The 15,000-nt window shown below is 38.3% G+C and overlaps 1 protein-coding gene across 1 annotated transcript in view; it reads right to left on the minus strand.

Moving 5' to 3' along the window:
- The window catches only part of lamb3 (laminin subunit beta 3), a 34,331-nt gene that overhangs the window by 17,899 nt on the left and 1,432 nt on the right, over positions 1–15,000 (minus strand). The window contains exon 4 of the mRNA XM_067415184.1: positions 12,233–12,347. Within this exon, the coding sequence (XP_067271285.1) occupies positions 12,233–12,347 (115 nt within the window). The remainder of the gene's footprint in view (positions 1–12,232; positions 12,348–15,000) is intronic.

Here is a 15,000-nt window from a genome sequence, read left to right on the forward strand (position 1 = left end):
AACCTAGGCATTGGGTTGTCTTAACCTAGGCATTGGGTTGTCTTAACCTAGGTATTGGGTTGTCTTAGACTAGGCATTGGGTTAGCTTAATCTAGGCATTGGGTTGTCTTAGCCTAGGGATTGGGTTGTCTTAACCTAGGCATTGGGTTGTCTTAGCCTAGGCATTGGGTTTTCTTAGCCTAGGCATTGGGTTTTCTTAACCTAGTGATTGGGTTGTCTTAACCTAGGCATTGGGTTATCTTAACCTAGGCATTGGGTTGTCTTAACCTAGTGTTTGGGTTGTCTTAACCTAGGCATTGGGTTATCTTAACCTAGGCATTGGGTTGTCTTAACCTAGTGATTGGGTTGTCTTAACCTAGGCATTGGGTTGTCTTAGCCTAGCGATTGCATTATCTTAACCTAGGCATTGGGTTGTCCTAACTTAGGGATTGGGTTATTTTAGCCTAGCGATTGGATTTTTTTAACCTAGTGATTGGGTTGTTTTAACAAAGGGATTGGAGAAAAAAAGGACAAATGCATATGTACAGACTTAACATTGTACTAGAAGCGAAATGCAACAACAATAATAAATATAGCTGCAAGCAGCCATTATCGGGGCCAAGCGCAAAGAAGAAGACAAGACATGCCAGCATGGCTGGAAGTCTCAAGCCAACTGCAACAATGAGCCATTAAGGACCTATTAAGTTGATTTTAGGCAAAATAGCAGTCAAATTTTAAATACAGTCAATAATAATGGTTTAATGGTTTATCACTTTCGACCAATAGGTGTCACTGTTACGAAACTGATGTGGTTTAGTCAGATTGAGATGACAATGACACATGCAAAGTTTGGTGTCAATATGTCAAAGCATTGCAGAGATACAGCCTCAAGAGTAATTTTTGCATCATGGCTCAACTCTGTTGCAGTGGTATATGAAAACTGTTTTGTCTATCAATCCGAAATCCATAACTATTTGTCAGCATGGTCTGAAGACGATACGGATCAATTTTGGTGAAAATCGGACAAACGGTCTAGGATGAGTTTGAAAAAGTAGGTTTTTAACAAATAACAAGACGGAGGACAGATAGGTTTGCAAAATATGGCACAATTGGTATCCATGTTCTCGGCATGAGCCATTGACTGTATTATGACCAGTTTCATTACAATGGGTTAATTTAATCAAAAGTTATTCGCATTTCTGTACATTTTATTACAACTTTTGACCACAAGGTGGCGCTACCCCGAAACTTTTTGAGTATCTTCAGGACATGGAGCGGAAGACACATACCGAGTTTTGTAACGATACGCTAATGCATTCTTAAATTATAGCATTAGCATTTTAAACCATAATACTGCATTGAAGTCAATGGGAATTTCATGTTTTGTTTTATTATAGCGCCACCAAGAGGCACAATCCCACCAATTTTTTTATGTGTCCTCATAGTGAGCCCATACATATGTGTGTCAAGTTTGGTGAAAATATCTCATTTTGTTTTGGAGTTATAGACATTTATATGAAAAAACACGTAAAAAATGACTGACACCTGACTTTGATTGGATTTTACTACCCCTTACTATCAATATTTTGAGATTTGGGCATTAGCGTATAGCTATCGACCTATGTTTCCGAACTTCTGAGGCTGGTTTCGTCTCGATCGGACTAGCGGTTTCGAAGATATCAGCAAATGTTTTTTAAGCACTAAATTACAACTCTGCGCAAACCATATGCCGAAACCTGGCAAGTCTGGTATCGTTGGAGTCGGCAAGGATTCAGGAGACCAAAAAACACACTCCCATCAAAATATGTCAACCACACCCAAAGTTATAAGCGTTTGAAAAAAAAAAATCTCCACTAGGTGGCGCTGTTTCGAAACTTCTCAGGCTACTTCAGGGCATCGTGGTGATGACCCATACCAAGTTTCATAACAATCTGTTCATGCGTTCATAAAATACAGCATTTTTGCACATAATTCAAAATGGCCGACATCCAAAATGGCCGACATGGTAAAATTGGATATCAGTCGACTCGGCATGACGCCCTGAATCTAATGAGACCAATTTTATGATTTTTGGATAAACGGTTCAGAAGTTATAAGCCAAAATAGGCATTTTTCGTATCTCCGGACAGGTAGGTGGCGCTGCGCCGAAACGCTGCATGTTGCTTCAAGTCATGCTTGTGATGACATGTACCAAGGTTGGTTTGAATACGATAAAGCGTTGCGGAGATATAGCCTTTAGTGTGTTTTTGCAACCTCCACGTAAAATTTGTTTGTGCGTTTATTGAAAACGATTGGACGAATCAACTTGAATTCCATAACTTTTTGTCAACATGCTCTGAAGATGATCTGTTTCAATTTTCGTGAAAATCGGAGCAACGGCCTAGGAGGAGTTCGAAAAAGTAGGTTTTTCAGAAAATTCAAAATGGCGGGAAAATTTGCATACCGGAAAATGACATCATAGGGTGAAATCGAATCGGCTTGAGCCAAGAAATCCGATGAAAAAAGAATTTTGTTTCTAGCCCTTAGGGGTCAAAAGTTATAAGCATAAATATGAGTGAAACTTTGGACAGGTGGTGGCGCTAGAGGGATTGAGTTAGAGGCACCAAATTTGCTATAGTGACAGCTCAGACTGGCCTCTATGAGTGTGCCAAATTTCACAACTTTTTACCATACGGTTCTATGGGCTGCCAGAGACTCCTATGGCGGAAGAAGAAGAAGAAGAAGAAGAAGAAGAAGAAGAAGAAGCAGAAATATAGCTGCAAGCAGCCATTATCGGGGCCAAGCGCAAAGAAGAAGACAAGACATGCCAGCATGGCTGGAAGTCTCAAGCCAACTGCAACAATGAGCCATTAAGGACCTATTAAGTTGATTTTAGGCAAAATAGCAGTCAAATTTTAAATACAGTCAATAATAATGGTTTAATGGTTTATCACTTTCGACCAATAGGTGTCACTGTTACGAAACTGATGTGGTTTAGTCAGATTGAGATGACAATGACACATGCAAAGTTTGGTGTCAATATGTCAAAGCATTGCAGAGATACAGCCTCAAGAGTAATTTTTGCATCATGGCTCAACTCTGTTGCAGTGGTATATGAAAACTGTTTTGTCTATCAATCCGAAATCCATAAGTATTTGTCAGCATGGTCTGAAGACGATACGGATCAATTTTGGTGAAAATCGGACAAACGGTCTAGGATGAGTTTGAAAAAGTAGGTTTTTAACAAATAACAAGACGGAGGACAGATAGGTTTGCAAAATATGGCACAATTGGTATCCATGTTCTCGGCATGAGCCATTGACTGTATTATGACCAGTTTCATTACAATGGGTTAATTTAATCAAAAGTTATTCGCATTTCTGTACATTTTATTACAACTTTTGACCACAAGGTGGCGCTACCCCGAAACTTTTTGAGTATCTTCAGGACATGGAGCGGAAGACACATACCGAGTTTTGTAACGATACGCTAATGCATTCTTAAATTATAGCATTAGCATTTTAAACCATAATACTGCATTGAAGTCAATGGGAATTTCATGTTTTGTTTTATTATAGCGCCACCAAGAGGCACAATCCCACCAATTTTTTTATGTGTCCTCATAGTGAGCCCATACATATGTGTGTCAAGTTTGGTGAAAATATCTCATTTTGTTTTGGAGTTATAGACATTTATATGAAAAAACACGTAAAAAAGGACTGACACCTGACTTTGATTGGATTTTACTACCCCTTACTATCAATATTTTGAGATTTGGGCATTAGCGTATAGCTATCGACCTATGTTTCCGAACTTCTGAGGCTGGTTTCGTCTCGATCGGACTAGCGGTTTCGAAGATATCAGCAAATGTTTTTTAAGCACTAAATTACAACTCTGCGCAAACCATATGCCGAAACCTGGCAAGTCTGGTATCGTTGGAGTCGGCAAGGATTCAGGAGACCAAAAAACACACTCCCATCAAAATATGTCAACCACACCCAAAGTTATAAGCGTTTGAAAAAAAAAATTCTCCACTAGGTGGCGCTGTTTCGAAACTTCTCAGGCTACTTCAGGGCATCGTGGTGATGACCCATACCAAGTTTCATAACAATCTGTTCATGCGTTCATAAAATACAGCATTTTTGCACATAATTCAAAATGGCCGACATCCAAAATGGCCGACATGGTAAAATTGGATATCAGTCGACTCGGCATGACGCCCTGAATCTAATGAGACCAATTTTATGATTTTTGGATAAACGGTTCAGAAGTTATAAGCCAAAATAGGCATTTTTCGTATCTCCGGACAGGTAGGTGGCGCTGCGCCGAAACGCTGCATGTTGCTTCAAGTCATGCTTGTGATGACATGTACCAAGGTTGGTTTGAATACGATAAAGCGTTGCGGAGATATAGCCTTTAGTGTGTTTTTGCAACCTCCACGTAAAATTTGTTTGTGCGTTTATTGAAAACGATTGGACGAATCAACTTGAATTCCATAACTTTTTGTCCACATGCTCTGAAGATGATCTGTTTCAATTTTCGTGAAAATCGGAGCAACGGCCTAGGAGGAGTTCGAAAAAGTAGGTTTTTCAGAAAATTCAAAATGGCGGGAAAATTTGCATACCGGAAAATGACATCATAGGGTGAAATCGAATCGGCTTGAGCCAAGGAATCCGATGAAAAAAGAATTTTGTTTCTAGCCCTTAGGGGTCAAAAGTTATAAGCCTAAATATGAGTGAAACTTTGGACAGGTGGTGGCGCTAGAGGGATTGAGTTAGAGGCACCAAATTTGCTATAGTGACAGCTCAGACTGGCCTCTATGAGTGTGCCAAATTTCACAACTTTTTACCATACGGTTCTATGGGCTGCCAGAGACTCCTATGGCGGAAGAAGAAGAAGAAGAAGAAGCAGAAATATAGCTGCAAGCAGCCATTATCGGGGCCAAGCGCAAAGAAGAAGACAAGACATGCCAGCATGGCTGGAAGTCTCAAGCCAACTGCAACAATGAGCCATTAAGGACCTATTAAGTTGATTTTAGGCAAAATAGCAGTCAAATTTTAAATACAGTCAATAATAATGGTTTAATGGTTTATCACTTTCGACCAATAGGTGTCACTGTTACGAAACTGATGTGGTTTAGTCAGATTGAGATGACAATGACACATGCAAAGTTTGGTGTCAATATGTCAAAGCATTGCAGAGATACAGCCTCAAGAGTAATTTTTGCATCATGGCTCAACTCTGTTGCAGTGGTATATGAAAACTGTTTTGTCTATCAATCCGAAATCCATAACTATTTGTCAGCATGGTCTGAAGACGATACGGATCAATTTTGGTGAAAATCGGACAAACGGTCTAGGATGAGTTTGAAAAAGTAGATTTTTAACAAATAACAAGATGGAGCACAGATATGTTTGCAAAATATGGCAAAATTGGTATCTATCTTCTCGGCATGAGCCAATGAATGTATTATGACCAGTCTCATTACAATAGGCTAATTTAATCAAAAGTTATTAGCATTTTTGTACATTTTATTACAACTTTTGACCACAAGGTGGCGCTGCCCCGAAACTTTTTGAATATGTTCGGGACATAGAGCGGAAGACACATACCGAGTTTTGTAATGATACACTAGTGCATTCTTAAATTATAGCATTAGCATTTTAAACCGTAATACTGCATTGAAGTCAATGGGAATTTCATGTTTTGTTTTATTATAGCGCCACCAAGAGGCACAATCCCACCAATTTTTTTATGTGTCCTCGTAGTGAGCCCATACATATGTGTGTCAAGTTTGGTGAAAATATTTCATTTTGTTTTGGAGTTATAGACATTTATATGAAAAAACACGTAAAAAATGACTGACACCTGACTTTGATTGGATTTTACTACCCCTTACTATCAATATTTTGAGATTTGGGCATTAGCGTATAGCTATCGACCTATGTTTCCGAACTTCTGAGGCTGGTTTCGTCTCGATCGGACTAGCGGTTTCGAAGATATCAGCAAATGTTTTTTAAGCACTAAATTACAACTCTGCGCAAACCATATGCCGAAACCTGGCAAGTCTGGTATCGTTGGAGTCGGCAAGGATTCAGGAGACCAAAAAACACACTCCCATCAAAATATGTCAACCACACCCAAAGTTATAAGCGTTTGAAAAAAAAAATTCTCCACTAGGTGGCGCTGTTTCGAAACTTCTCAGGCTACTTCAGGGCATCGTGGTGATGACCCATACCAAGTTTCATAACAATCTGTTCATGCGTTCATAAAATACAGCATTTTTGCACATAATTCAAAATGGCCGACATCCAAAATGGCCGACATGGTAAAATTGGATATCAGTCGACTCGGCATGACGCCCTGAATCTAATGAGACCAATTTTATGATTTTTGAATAAACGGTTCAGAAGTTATAAGCCAAAATAGGCATTTTTCGTATCTCCGGACAGGTAGGTGGCGCTGTGCCGAAACGCTGCATGTTGCTTCAAGTCATGCTTGTGATGACATGTACCAAGGTTGGTTTGAATACGATAAAGCGTTGCGGAGATATAGCCTTTAGTGTGTTTTTGCAACCTCCACGTAAAATTTGTTTGTGCGTTTATTGAAAACGATTGGACGAATCAACTTGAATTCCATAACTTTTTGTCAACATGCTCTGAAGATGATCTGTTTCAATTTTCGTGAAAATCGGAGCAACGGCCTAGGAGGAGTTCGAAAAAGTAGGTTTTTCAGAAAATTCAAAATGGCGGGAAAATTTGCATACCGGAAAATGACATCATAGGGTGAAATCGAATCGGCTTGAGCCAAGGAATCCGATGAAAAAAGAATTTTGTTTCTAGCCCTTAGGGGTCAAAAGTTATAAGCATAAATATGAGTGAAACTTTGGACAGGTGGTGGCGCTAGAGGGATTGAGTTAGAGGCACCAAATTTGCTATAGTGACAGCTCAGACTGGCCTCTATGAGTGTGCCAAATTTCACAACTTTTTACCATACGGTTCTATGGGCTGCCAGAGACTCCTATGGCGGAAAAAGAAGAAGAAGAATAATAATAGGAACACTAACGATTTCAATAGGTGCCTCCGCACCTTCGGTGCTTGGCCCCTAATAATAGGAACACTAACAATTTCAATAGGTGCCTCCGCACCTTCGGTGCTTGGCCCCTAATAATAAATATAGCTGCAAGCAGCCATTATCGGGGCCAAGCGCAAAGAAGAAGACAAGACATGCCAGCATGGCTGGAAGTCTCAAGCCAACTGCAACAATGAGCCATTAAGGACCTATTAAGTTGATTTTAGGCAAAATAGCAGTAAAATTTTAAATACAGTCAATAATAATGGTTTAATGGTTTATCACTTTCGACCAATAGGTGTCACTGTTACGAAACTGATGTGGTTTAGTCAGATTGAGATGACAATGACACATGCAAAGTTTGGTGTCAATATGTCAAAGCATTGCAGAGATACAGCCTCAAGAGTAATTTTTGCATCATGGCTCAACTCTGTTGCAGTGGTATATGAAAACTGTTTTGTCTATCAATCCGAAATCCATAACTATTTGTCAGCATGGTCTGAAGACGATACGGATCAATTTTGGTGAAAATCGGACAAACGGTCTAGGATGAGTTTGAAAAAGTAGATTTTTAACAAATAACAAGATGGAGCACAGATATGTTTGCAAAATATGGCAAAATTGGTATCTATCTTCTCGGCATGAGCCAATGAATGTATTATGACCAGTCTCATTACAATAGGCTAATTTAATCAAAAGTTATTAGCATTTTTGTACATTTTATTACAACTTTTGACCACAAGGTGGCGCTGCCCCGAAACTTTTTGAATATCTTCGGGACATAGAGCGGAAGACACATACCGAGTTTTGTAATGATACACTAGTGCATTCTTAAATTATAGCATTAGCATTTTAAACCGTAATACTGCATTGAAGTCAATGGGAATTTCATGTTTTGTTTTATTATAGCGCCACCAAGAGGCACAATCCCACCAATTTTTTTATGTGTCCTCGTAGTGAGCCCATACATATGTGTGTCAAGTTTGGTGAAAATATTTCATTTTGTTTTGGAGTTATAGACATTTATATGAAAAAACACGTAAAAAATGACTGACACCTGACTTTGATTGGATTTTACTACCCCTTACTATCAATATTTTGAGATTTGGGCATTAGCGTATCGCTATCGACCTATGTTTCCGAACTTCTGAGGCTGGTTTCGTCTCGATCGGACTAGCGGTTTCGAAGATATCAGCAAATGTTTTTTAAGCACTAAATTACAACTCTGCGCAAACCATATGCCGAAACCTGGCAAGTCTGGTATCGTTGGAGTCGGCAAGGATTCAGGAGACCAAAAAACACACTCCCATCAAAATATGTCAACCACACCCAAAGTTATAAGCGTTTGAAAAAAAAAATTCTCCACTAGGTGGCGCTGTTTCGAAACTTCTCAGGCTACTTCAGGGCATCGTGGTGATGACCCATACCAAGTTTCATAACAATCTGTTCATGCGTTCATAAAATACAGCATTTTTGCACATAATTCAAAATGGCCGACATCCAAAATGGCCGACATGGTAAAATTGGATATCAGTCGACTCGGCATGACGCCCTGAATCTAATGAGACCAATTTTATGATTTTTGGATAAACGGTTCAGAAGTTATAAGCCAAAATAGGCATTTTTCGTATCTCCGGACAGGTAGGTGGCGCTGCGCCGAAACGCTGCATGTTGCTTCAAGTCATGCTTGTGATGACATGTACCAAGGTTGGTTTGAATACGATAAAGCGTTGCGGAGATATAGCCTTTAGTGTGTTTTTGCAACCTCCACGTAAAATTTGTTTGTGCGTTTATTGAAAACGATTGGACGAATCAACTTGAATTCCATAACTTTTTGTCAACATGCTCTGAAGATGATCTGTTTCAATTTTCGTGAAAATCGGAGCAACGGCCTAGGAGGAGTTCGAAAAAGTAGGTTTTTCAGAAAATTCAAAATGGCGGGAAAATTTGCATACCGGAAAATGACATCATAGGGTGAAATCGAATCGGCTTGAGCCAAGGAATCCGATGAAAAAAGAATTTTGTTTCTAGCCCTTAGGGGTCAAAAGTTATAAGCATAAATATGAGTGAAACTTTGGACAGGTGGTGGCGCTAGAGGGATTGAGTTAGAGGCACCAAATTTGCTATAGTGACAGCTCAGACTGGCCTCTATGAGTGTGCCAAATTTCACAACTTTTTACCATACGGTTCTATGGGCTGCCAGAGACTCCTATGGCGGAAGAAGAAGAAGAAGAAGAAGAAGAAGAAGAAGAAGAAGAAGAAGCAGAATAATAATAATAGGAACACTAACGATTTCAATAGGTGCCTCCGCACCTTCGGTGCTTGGCCCCTAATAAATATAGCTGCAAGCAGCCATTATCGGGGCCAAGCGCAAAGAAGAAGACAAGACATGCCAGCATGGCTGGAAGTCTCAAGCCAACTGCAACAATGAGCCATTAAGGACCTATTAAGTTGATTTTAGGCAAAATAGCAGTCAAATTTTAAATACAGTCAATAATAATGGTTTAATGGTTTATCACTTTCGACCAATAGGTGTCACTGTTACGAAACTGATGTGGTTTAGTCAGATTGAGATGACAATGACACATGCAAAGTTTGGTGTCAATATGTCAAAGCATTGCAGAGATACAGCCTCAAGAGTAATTTTTGCATCATGGCTCAACTCTGTTGCAGTGGTATATGAAAACTGTTTTGTCTATCAATCCGAAATCCATAACTATTTGTCAGCATGGTCTGAAGACGATACGGATCAATTTTGGTGAAAATCGGACAAACGGTCTAGGATGAGTTTGAAAAAGTAGGTTTTTAACAAATAACAAGACGGAGGACAGATAGGTTTGCAAAATATGGCACAATTGGTATCCATGTTCTCGGCATGAGCCATTGACTGTATTATGACCAGTTTCATTACAATGGGTTAATTTAATCAAAAGTTATTCGCATTTCTGTACATTTTATTACAACTTTTGACCACAAGGTGGCGCTACCCCGAAACTTTTTGAGTATCTTCAGGACATGGAGCGGAAGACACATACCGAGTTTTGTAACGATACGCTAATGCATTCTTAAATTATAGCATTAGCATTTTAAACCATAATACTGCATTGAAGTCAATGGGAATTTCATGTTTTGTTTTATTATAGCGCCACCAAGAGGCACAATCCCACCAATTTTTTTATGTGTCCTCATAGTGAGCCCATACATATGTGTGTCAAGTTTGGTGAAAATATCTCATTTTGTTTTGGAGTTATAGACATTTATATGAAAAAACACGTAAAAAAGGACTGACACCTGACTTTGATTGGATTTTACTACCCCTTACTATCAATATTTTGAGATTTGGGCATTAGCGTATAGCTATCGACCTATGTTTCCGAACTTCTGAGGCTGGTTTCGTCTCGATCGGACTAGCGGTTTCGAAGATATCAGCAAATGTTTTTTAAGCACTAAATTACAACTCTGCGCAAACCATATGCCGAAACCTGGCAAGTCTGGTATCGTTGGAGTCGGCAAGGATTCAGGAGACCAAAAAACACACTCCCATCAAAATATGTCAACCACACCCAAAGTTATAAGCGTTTGAAAAAAAAAATTCTCCACTAGGTGGCGCTGTTTCGAAACTTCTCAGGCTACTTCAGGGCATCGTGGTGATGACCCATACCAAGTTTCATAACAATCTGTTCATGCGTTCATAAAATACAGCATTTTTGCACATAATTCAAAATGGCCGACATCCAAAATGGCCGACATGGTAAAATTGGATATCAGTCGACTCGGCATGACGCCCTGAATCTAATGAGACCAATTTTATGATTTTTGGATAAACGGTTCAGAAGTTATAAGCCAAAATAGGCATTTTTCGTATCTCCGGACAGGTAGGTGGCGCTGCGCCGAAACGCTGCATGTTGCTTCAAGTCATGCTTGTGATGACATGTACCAAGGTTGGTTTGAATACGATAAAGCGTTGCGGAGATATAGCCTTTAGTGTGTTTTTGCAACCTCCACGTAAAATTTGTTTGTGCGTTTATTGGAAACGATTGGACGAATCAACTTGAATTCCATAACTTTTTGTCAACATGCTCTGAAGATGATCTGTTTCAATTTTCGTGAAAATCGGAGCAACGGCCTAGGAGGAGTTCGAAAAAGTAGGTTTTTCAGAAAATTCAAAATGGCGGGAAAATTTGCATACCGGAAAATGACATCATAGGGTGAAATCGAATCGGCTTGAGCCAAGGAATCCGATGAAAAAAGAATTTTGTTTCTAGCCCTTAGGGGTCAAAAGTTATAAGCATAAATATGAGTGAAACTTTGGACAGGTGGTGGCGCTAGAGGGATTGAGTTAGAGGCACCAAATTTGCTATAGTGACAGCTCAGACTGGCCTCTATGAGTGTGCCAAATTTCACAACTTTTTACCATACGGTTCTATGGGCTGCCAGAGACTCCTATGGCGGAAGAAAAAGAAAAAGAAGAAGAAGAAGAAGAAGAAGCAGAATAATAATAATAGGAACACTAACAATTTCAATAGGTGCCTCCGCACCTTCGGTGCTTGGCCCCTAATAATAGGAACACTAACGATTTCAATAGGTGCCTCCGCACCTTCGGTGCTTGGCCCCTAATAATAATAATAGGAACACTAACGATTTCAATAGGTGCCTCCGCACCTTCGGTGCTTGGCCCCTAATAATAGGACAAAATATTTCATCCCTATAACATACTAAATCCACAATATAAACTGAAATGCAGCATCGTTGTAAGTGCTTTTGGTTTCTTCGAAGATAAAATACATTGAATATATTGCACAATTTATATTTTTTTACAATAAAAAGTGGGATTTCATGACTAAATTTACATAACATAAATTGTTTTTGTTGCGCCCGCGATAAACTTCAGTTATCTTAAATATCTTTTAAACTCGGTCTAATTAAGATCTAAATCAATAATTAAGTGGATGACAGTTAATCCTAACGGTAAGGGTTCCCGCGCTCTGCTGTTGTTGTTATGGTTACTTCCTCAGGCGGCTGTTGTCCGTTGGCGTCTGGTAATTTAAAATATGCGCTGACTGGATTGTAATATGACGTTAGAAAATAGTATTTTTCGATTTGACGTCGTTTAATTACATGTACGTCAGCCGAACGCGAACGTACTCGGTTAAGATTTAGGTAAACATCTGACAGGATGTAGTTTTTGTCAGCGATGTCCTACCTTTCTGGGACTGCCACCATCGGTTGGGTCCGGCGCTGGAGATCACGTTCTGGATCGTGTGAGCGTTATAGGCCGCGGGGTTCCGTGAGTCACACGGACAACATTTCATCTTCCACTGAGAGAGAGAGAGAGAGAGAGGAGAGAGGAGAGAGAGAGAGAGAGAGAGAGAGAGAGAGAGAGAGAGAGAGAGAGAGAGAGAGAGAGAGAGAGAGAGAGAGTGAGTGTGTGTGTTCGGGTCAGACGCTTCAGTTGAACTCGGTGTGGTCTGTAAGGTATGTCTCATTTATATGGCCACATTTTCACCACAACAGAAAATAAATGTTGGTAAATCTTAATTATGCCATGAAAAGTCATTAATATGATATAAGGAGTCGAAAGTGTGGTGATACTGAGTTAATTTGTTATTTTGTATAATTATTATGGCATAAAAAATTCAAACGATTACAAAAATACATAATTAACACATACAAAGTTAGAATTTCGACTTTTTATGTTGTAAATATGGCATCATTTTGACTTTTGTCATAATCATGACATTAAAAGTCGAAATTATATCATACATAAAAGTCATAATTATTACTAGTTGCTTGTGACGGATTAATTATGACAAAATTATGACTTTATTGATTTTAAAAACCCGAGTTAAAAAATATGTTTTATGTTATAATTATGACTTTTAAATCAGAATTTTATTTGTTTTGCCATAATTCCGATTTTTTTGTCATATGACTTAGATTTAAAAAAATCGCTTTATGTAATAATTATGACTTTTAAGTCTGAATTTAAAAATGTTGCCATAATTCCGACTTTGTAATGTCATAATTATGACTTTATTGTGATTTCAACTTTCATGTCGTAATTCTGAATTTTGAAGCCATAACTTTGACTTTTCGTGTCATAATTGTGCTTACAATGTTATAATTCCTCCTTTTTGTGTCATAATACTGACATTCAAAGTCGAAATTATGAGATGAAGTCGACATTATGACTAAGTCATCATCATGACGAGTGATAATATGATTTCTTGAAACTGGATTTTCTTAAAACTTAAAATTATGACTAAGTGTGAGTTAAAAAAAATCTTAGTGAGTATTTACTTAGTATTCTAATATCATAATTATGACTCAATAAATCAGAATTTCACATTTTTGTCGTACATATGATTTTTTTTCTAAATTAGGCAAAATGGGCTTCCATACATTTAAGTATAAACTTTGTCTCTGAGGTTTTTCCTCAAATAAACACGCATATATGAGCCAGTAATCATACAGTCATCTGAAATATGTTTCATAATAATTGAAACGTGGCATAAATCAGTCTAATTTCTCCATATGATGAGCGTGGCCCCAGGCTGGTGGATCTGAGTTTGTTAATTATTACGTCTCGTCATGTCTTAATGAGGACAGAATGCCTGTGTGAGGGTTTAATTTCCCAAACCATCAGCAATAACCTGAATAAACACGCTCAACTCGACATGAATCCGCCTCAAAAACTGCTGAAAACCAGACATGAGTGCATGTCACGACAGATCGCGACACATTACACCCTAAAATCAGCAGCGAGAACGCATATATATGGTATATTATAATATTTCTGCTTATTTAAATAAAAATAGTGATCATTTGGGATTTTTAATAACTGTATGACCGTAATGCGAATTTGAGAGGACAATGTGTGTAATTTTGTACTATGAAAATGTAATTTTCATGAAGATATTCATAATAAAAAAATTACTTTGAAAGCTTTTAACGGCTCAATTTTTGTGATATCAACAAAATTTGGAACATAACTCGGTTAGACACGTTTTTGATTTTTTAGCGATTTTAAAGTCAAAATGATTTTGTAAAGTAAATATTTTGTTCAAAATACGTTTAATTCTTTTGTTTTGCAGTAAATCATTATAAATGAGGTTTAGTTCGCTTTAAATGAGCATAAACTCATATCATTTCCCCTGTGAAAACCATTGGAAAGTTACCTTTAAAACATTCAAATCATTTAACGGCTCAATTATTTTTGGCAACAACTCTAAATTTGGAACATAACTTGGTCATACATACGGCTTTGATTTTCTACCAATTTTAGAGTCCAAATGATTTAGTAAAATATGTTTTTAGTGTAGCACGTTTAGGTCACTTTTCACTTTGTCAATAATCTGCCTCTTTAATCTCCGGTCTGTATTCCACAGCTTTCGTGAAGTACACTCTAAAATAATACTGGACTAAAAACAACCCAAGTTGGGTTGAAAATGGAATAACCCAACAATTGGGTTGTTTTAACCCAACGGTTGAGTTGTTTTAACCCAACGGTTGAGTTGTTTTAACCCCACAATTGGGTTGTTTTAACCCCACAATTTGTTTGTTTTAAACTAACGGTTGAGTTGTTTTAACCCCACAATTGGGTTGTTTTAACCCAACGGTTGAGTTGTTTTAACCCTGCAATTGGGTTGTTTTGACCCAACGGTTGAGTTGTTTTAACCCTGCAATTGGGTTGTTTTAACCCAACGGTTGAGTTGTTTTAACCCCACAATTGGGTTGTTTTAACCCCGCAATTTGGTTGTTTTAACCCAAAGGTTGAGTTGTTTTAACCCTGCAATTGGGTTGTTTTGACCCAACAGTTGAGTTGTTTTAACCCAAAGGTTGAGTTGTTTTAACCCTGCAATTGGGTTGTTTTGACCCAACAATTGAGTTGTTTTAACCCAACGGTTGAGTTGTTTTAACCCCACAATTGGGTTGTTTTAACCCCACAATTTGGTTGTTTTAAACTAACGG

The sequence above is a fragment of the Pseudorasbora parva genome, chromosome 14, assembly GCF_024679245.1.
Source record: "Pseudorasbora parva isolate DD20220531a chromosome 14, ASM2467924v1, whole genome shotgun sequence".
Lineage (NCBI taxonomy): Eukaryota > Metazoa > Chordata > Actinopteri > Cypriniformes > Gobionidae > Pseudorasbora > Pseudorasbora parva.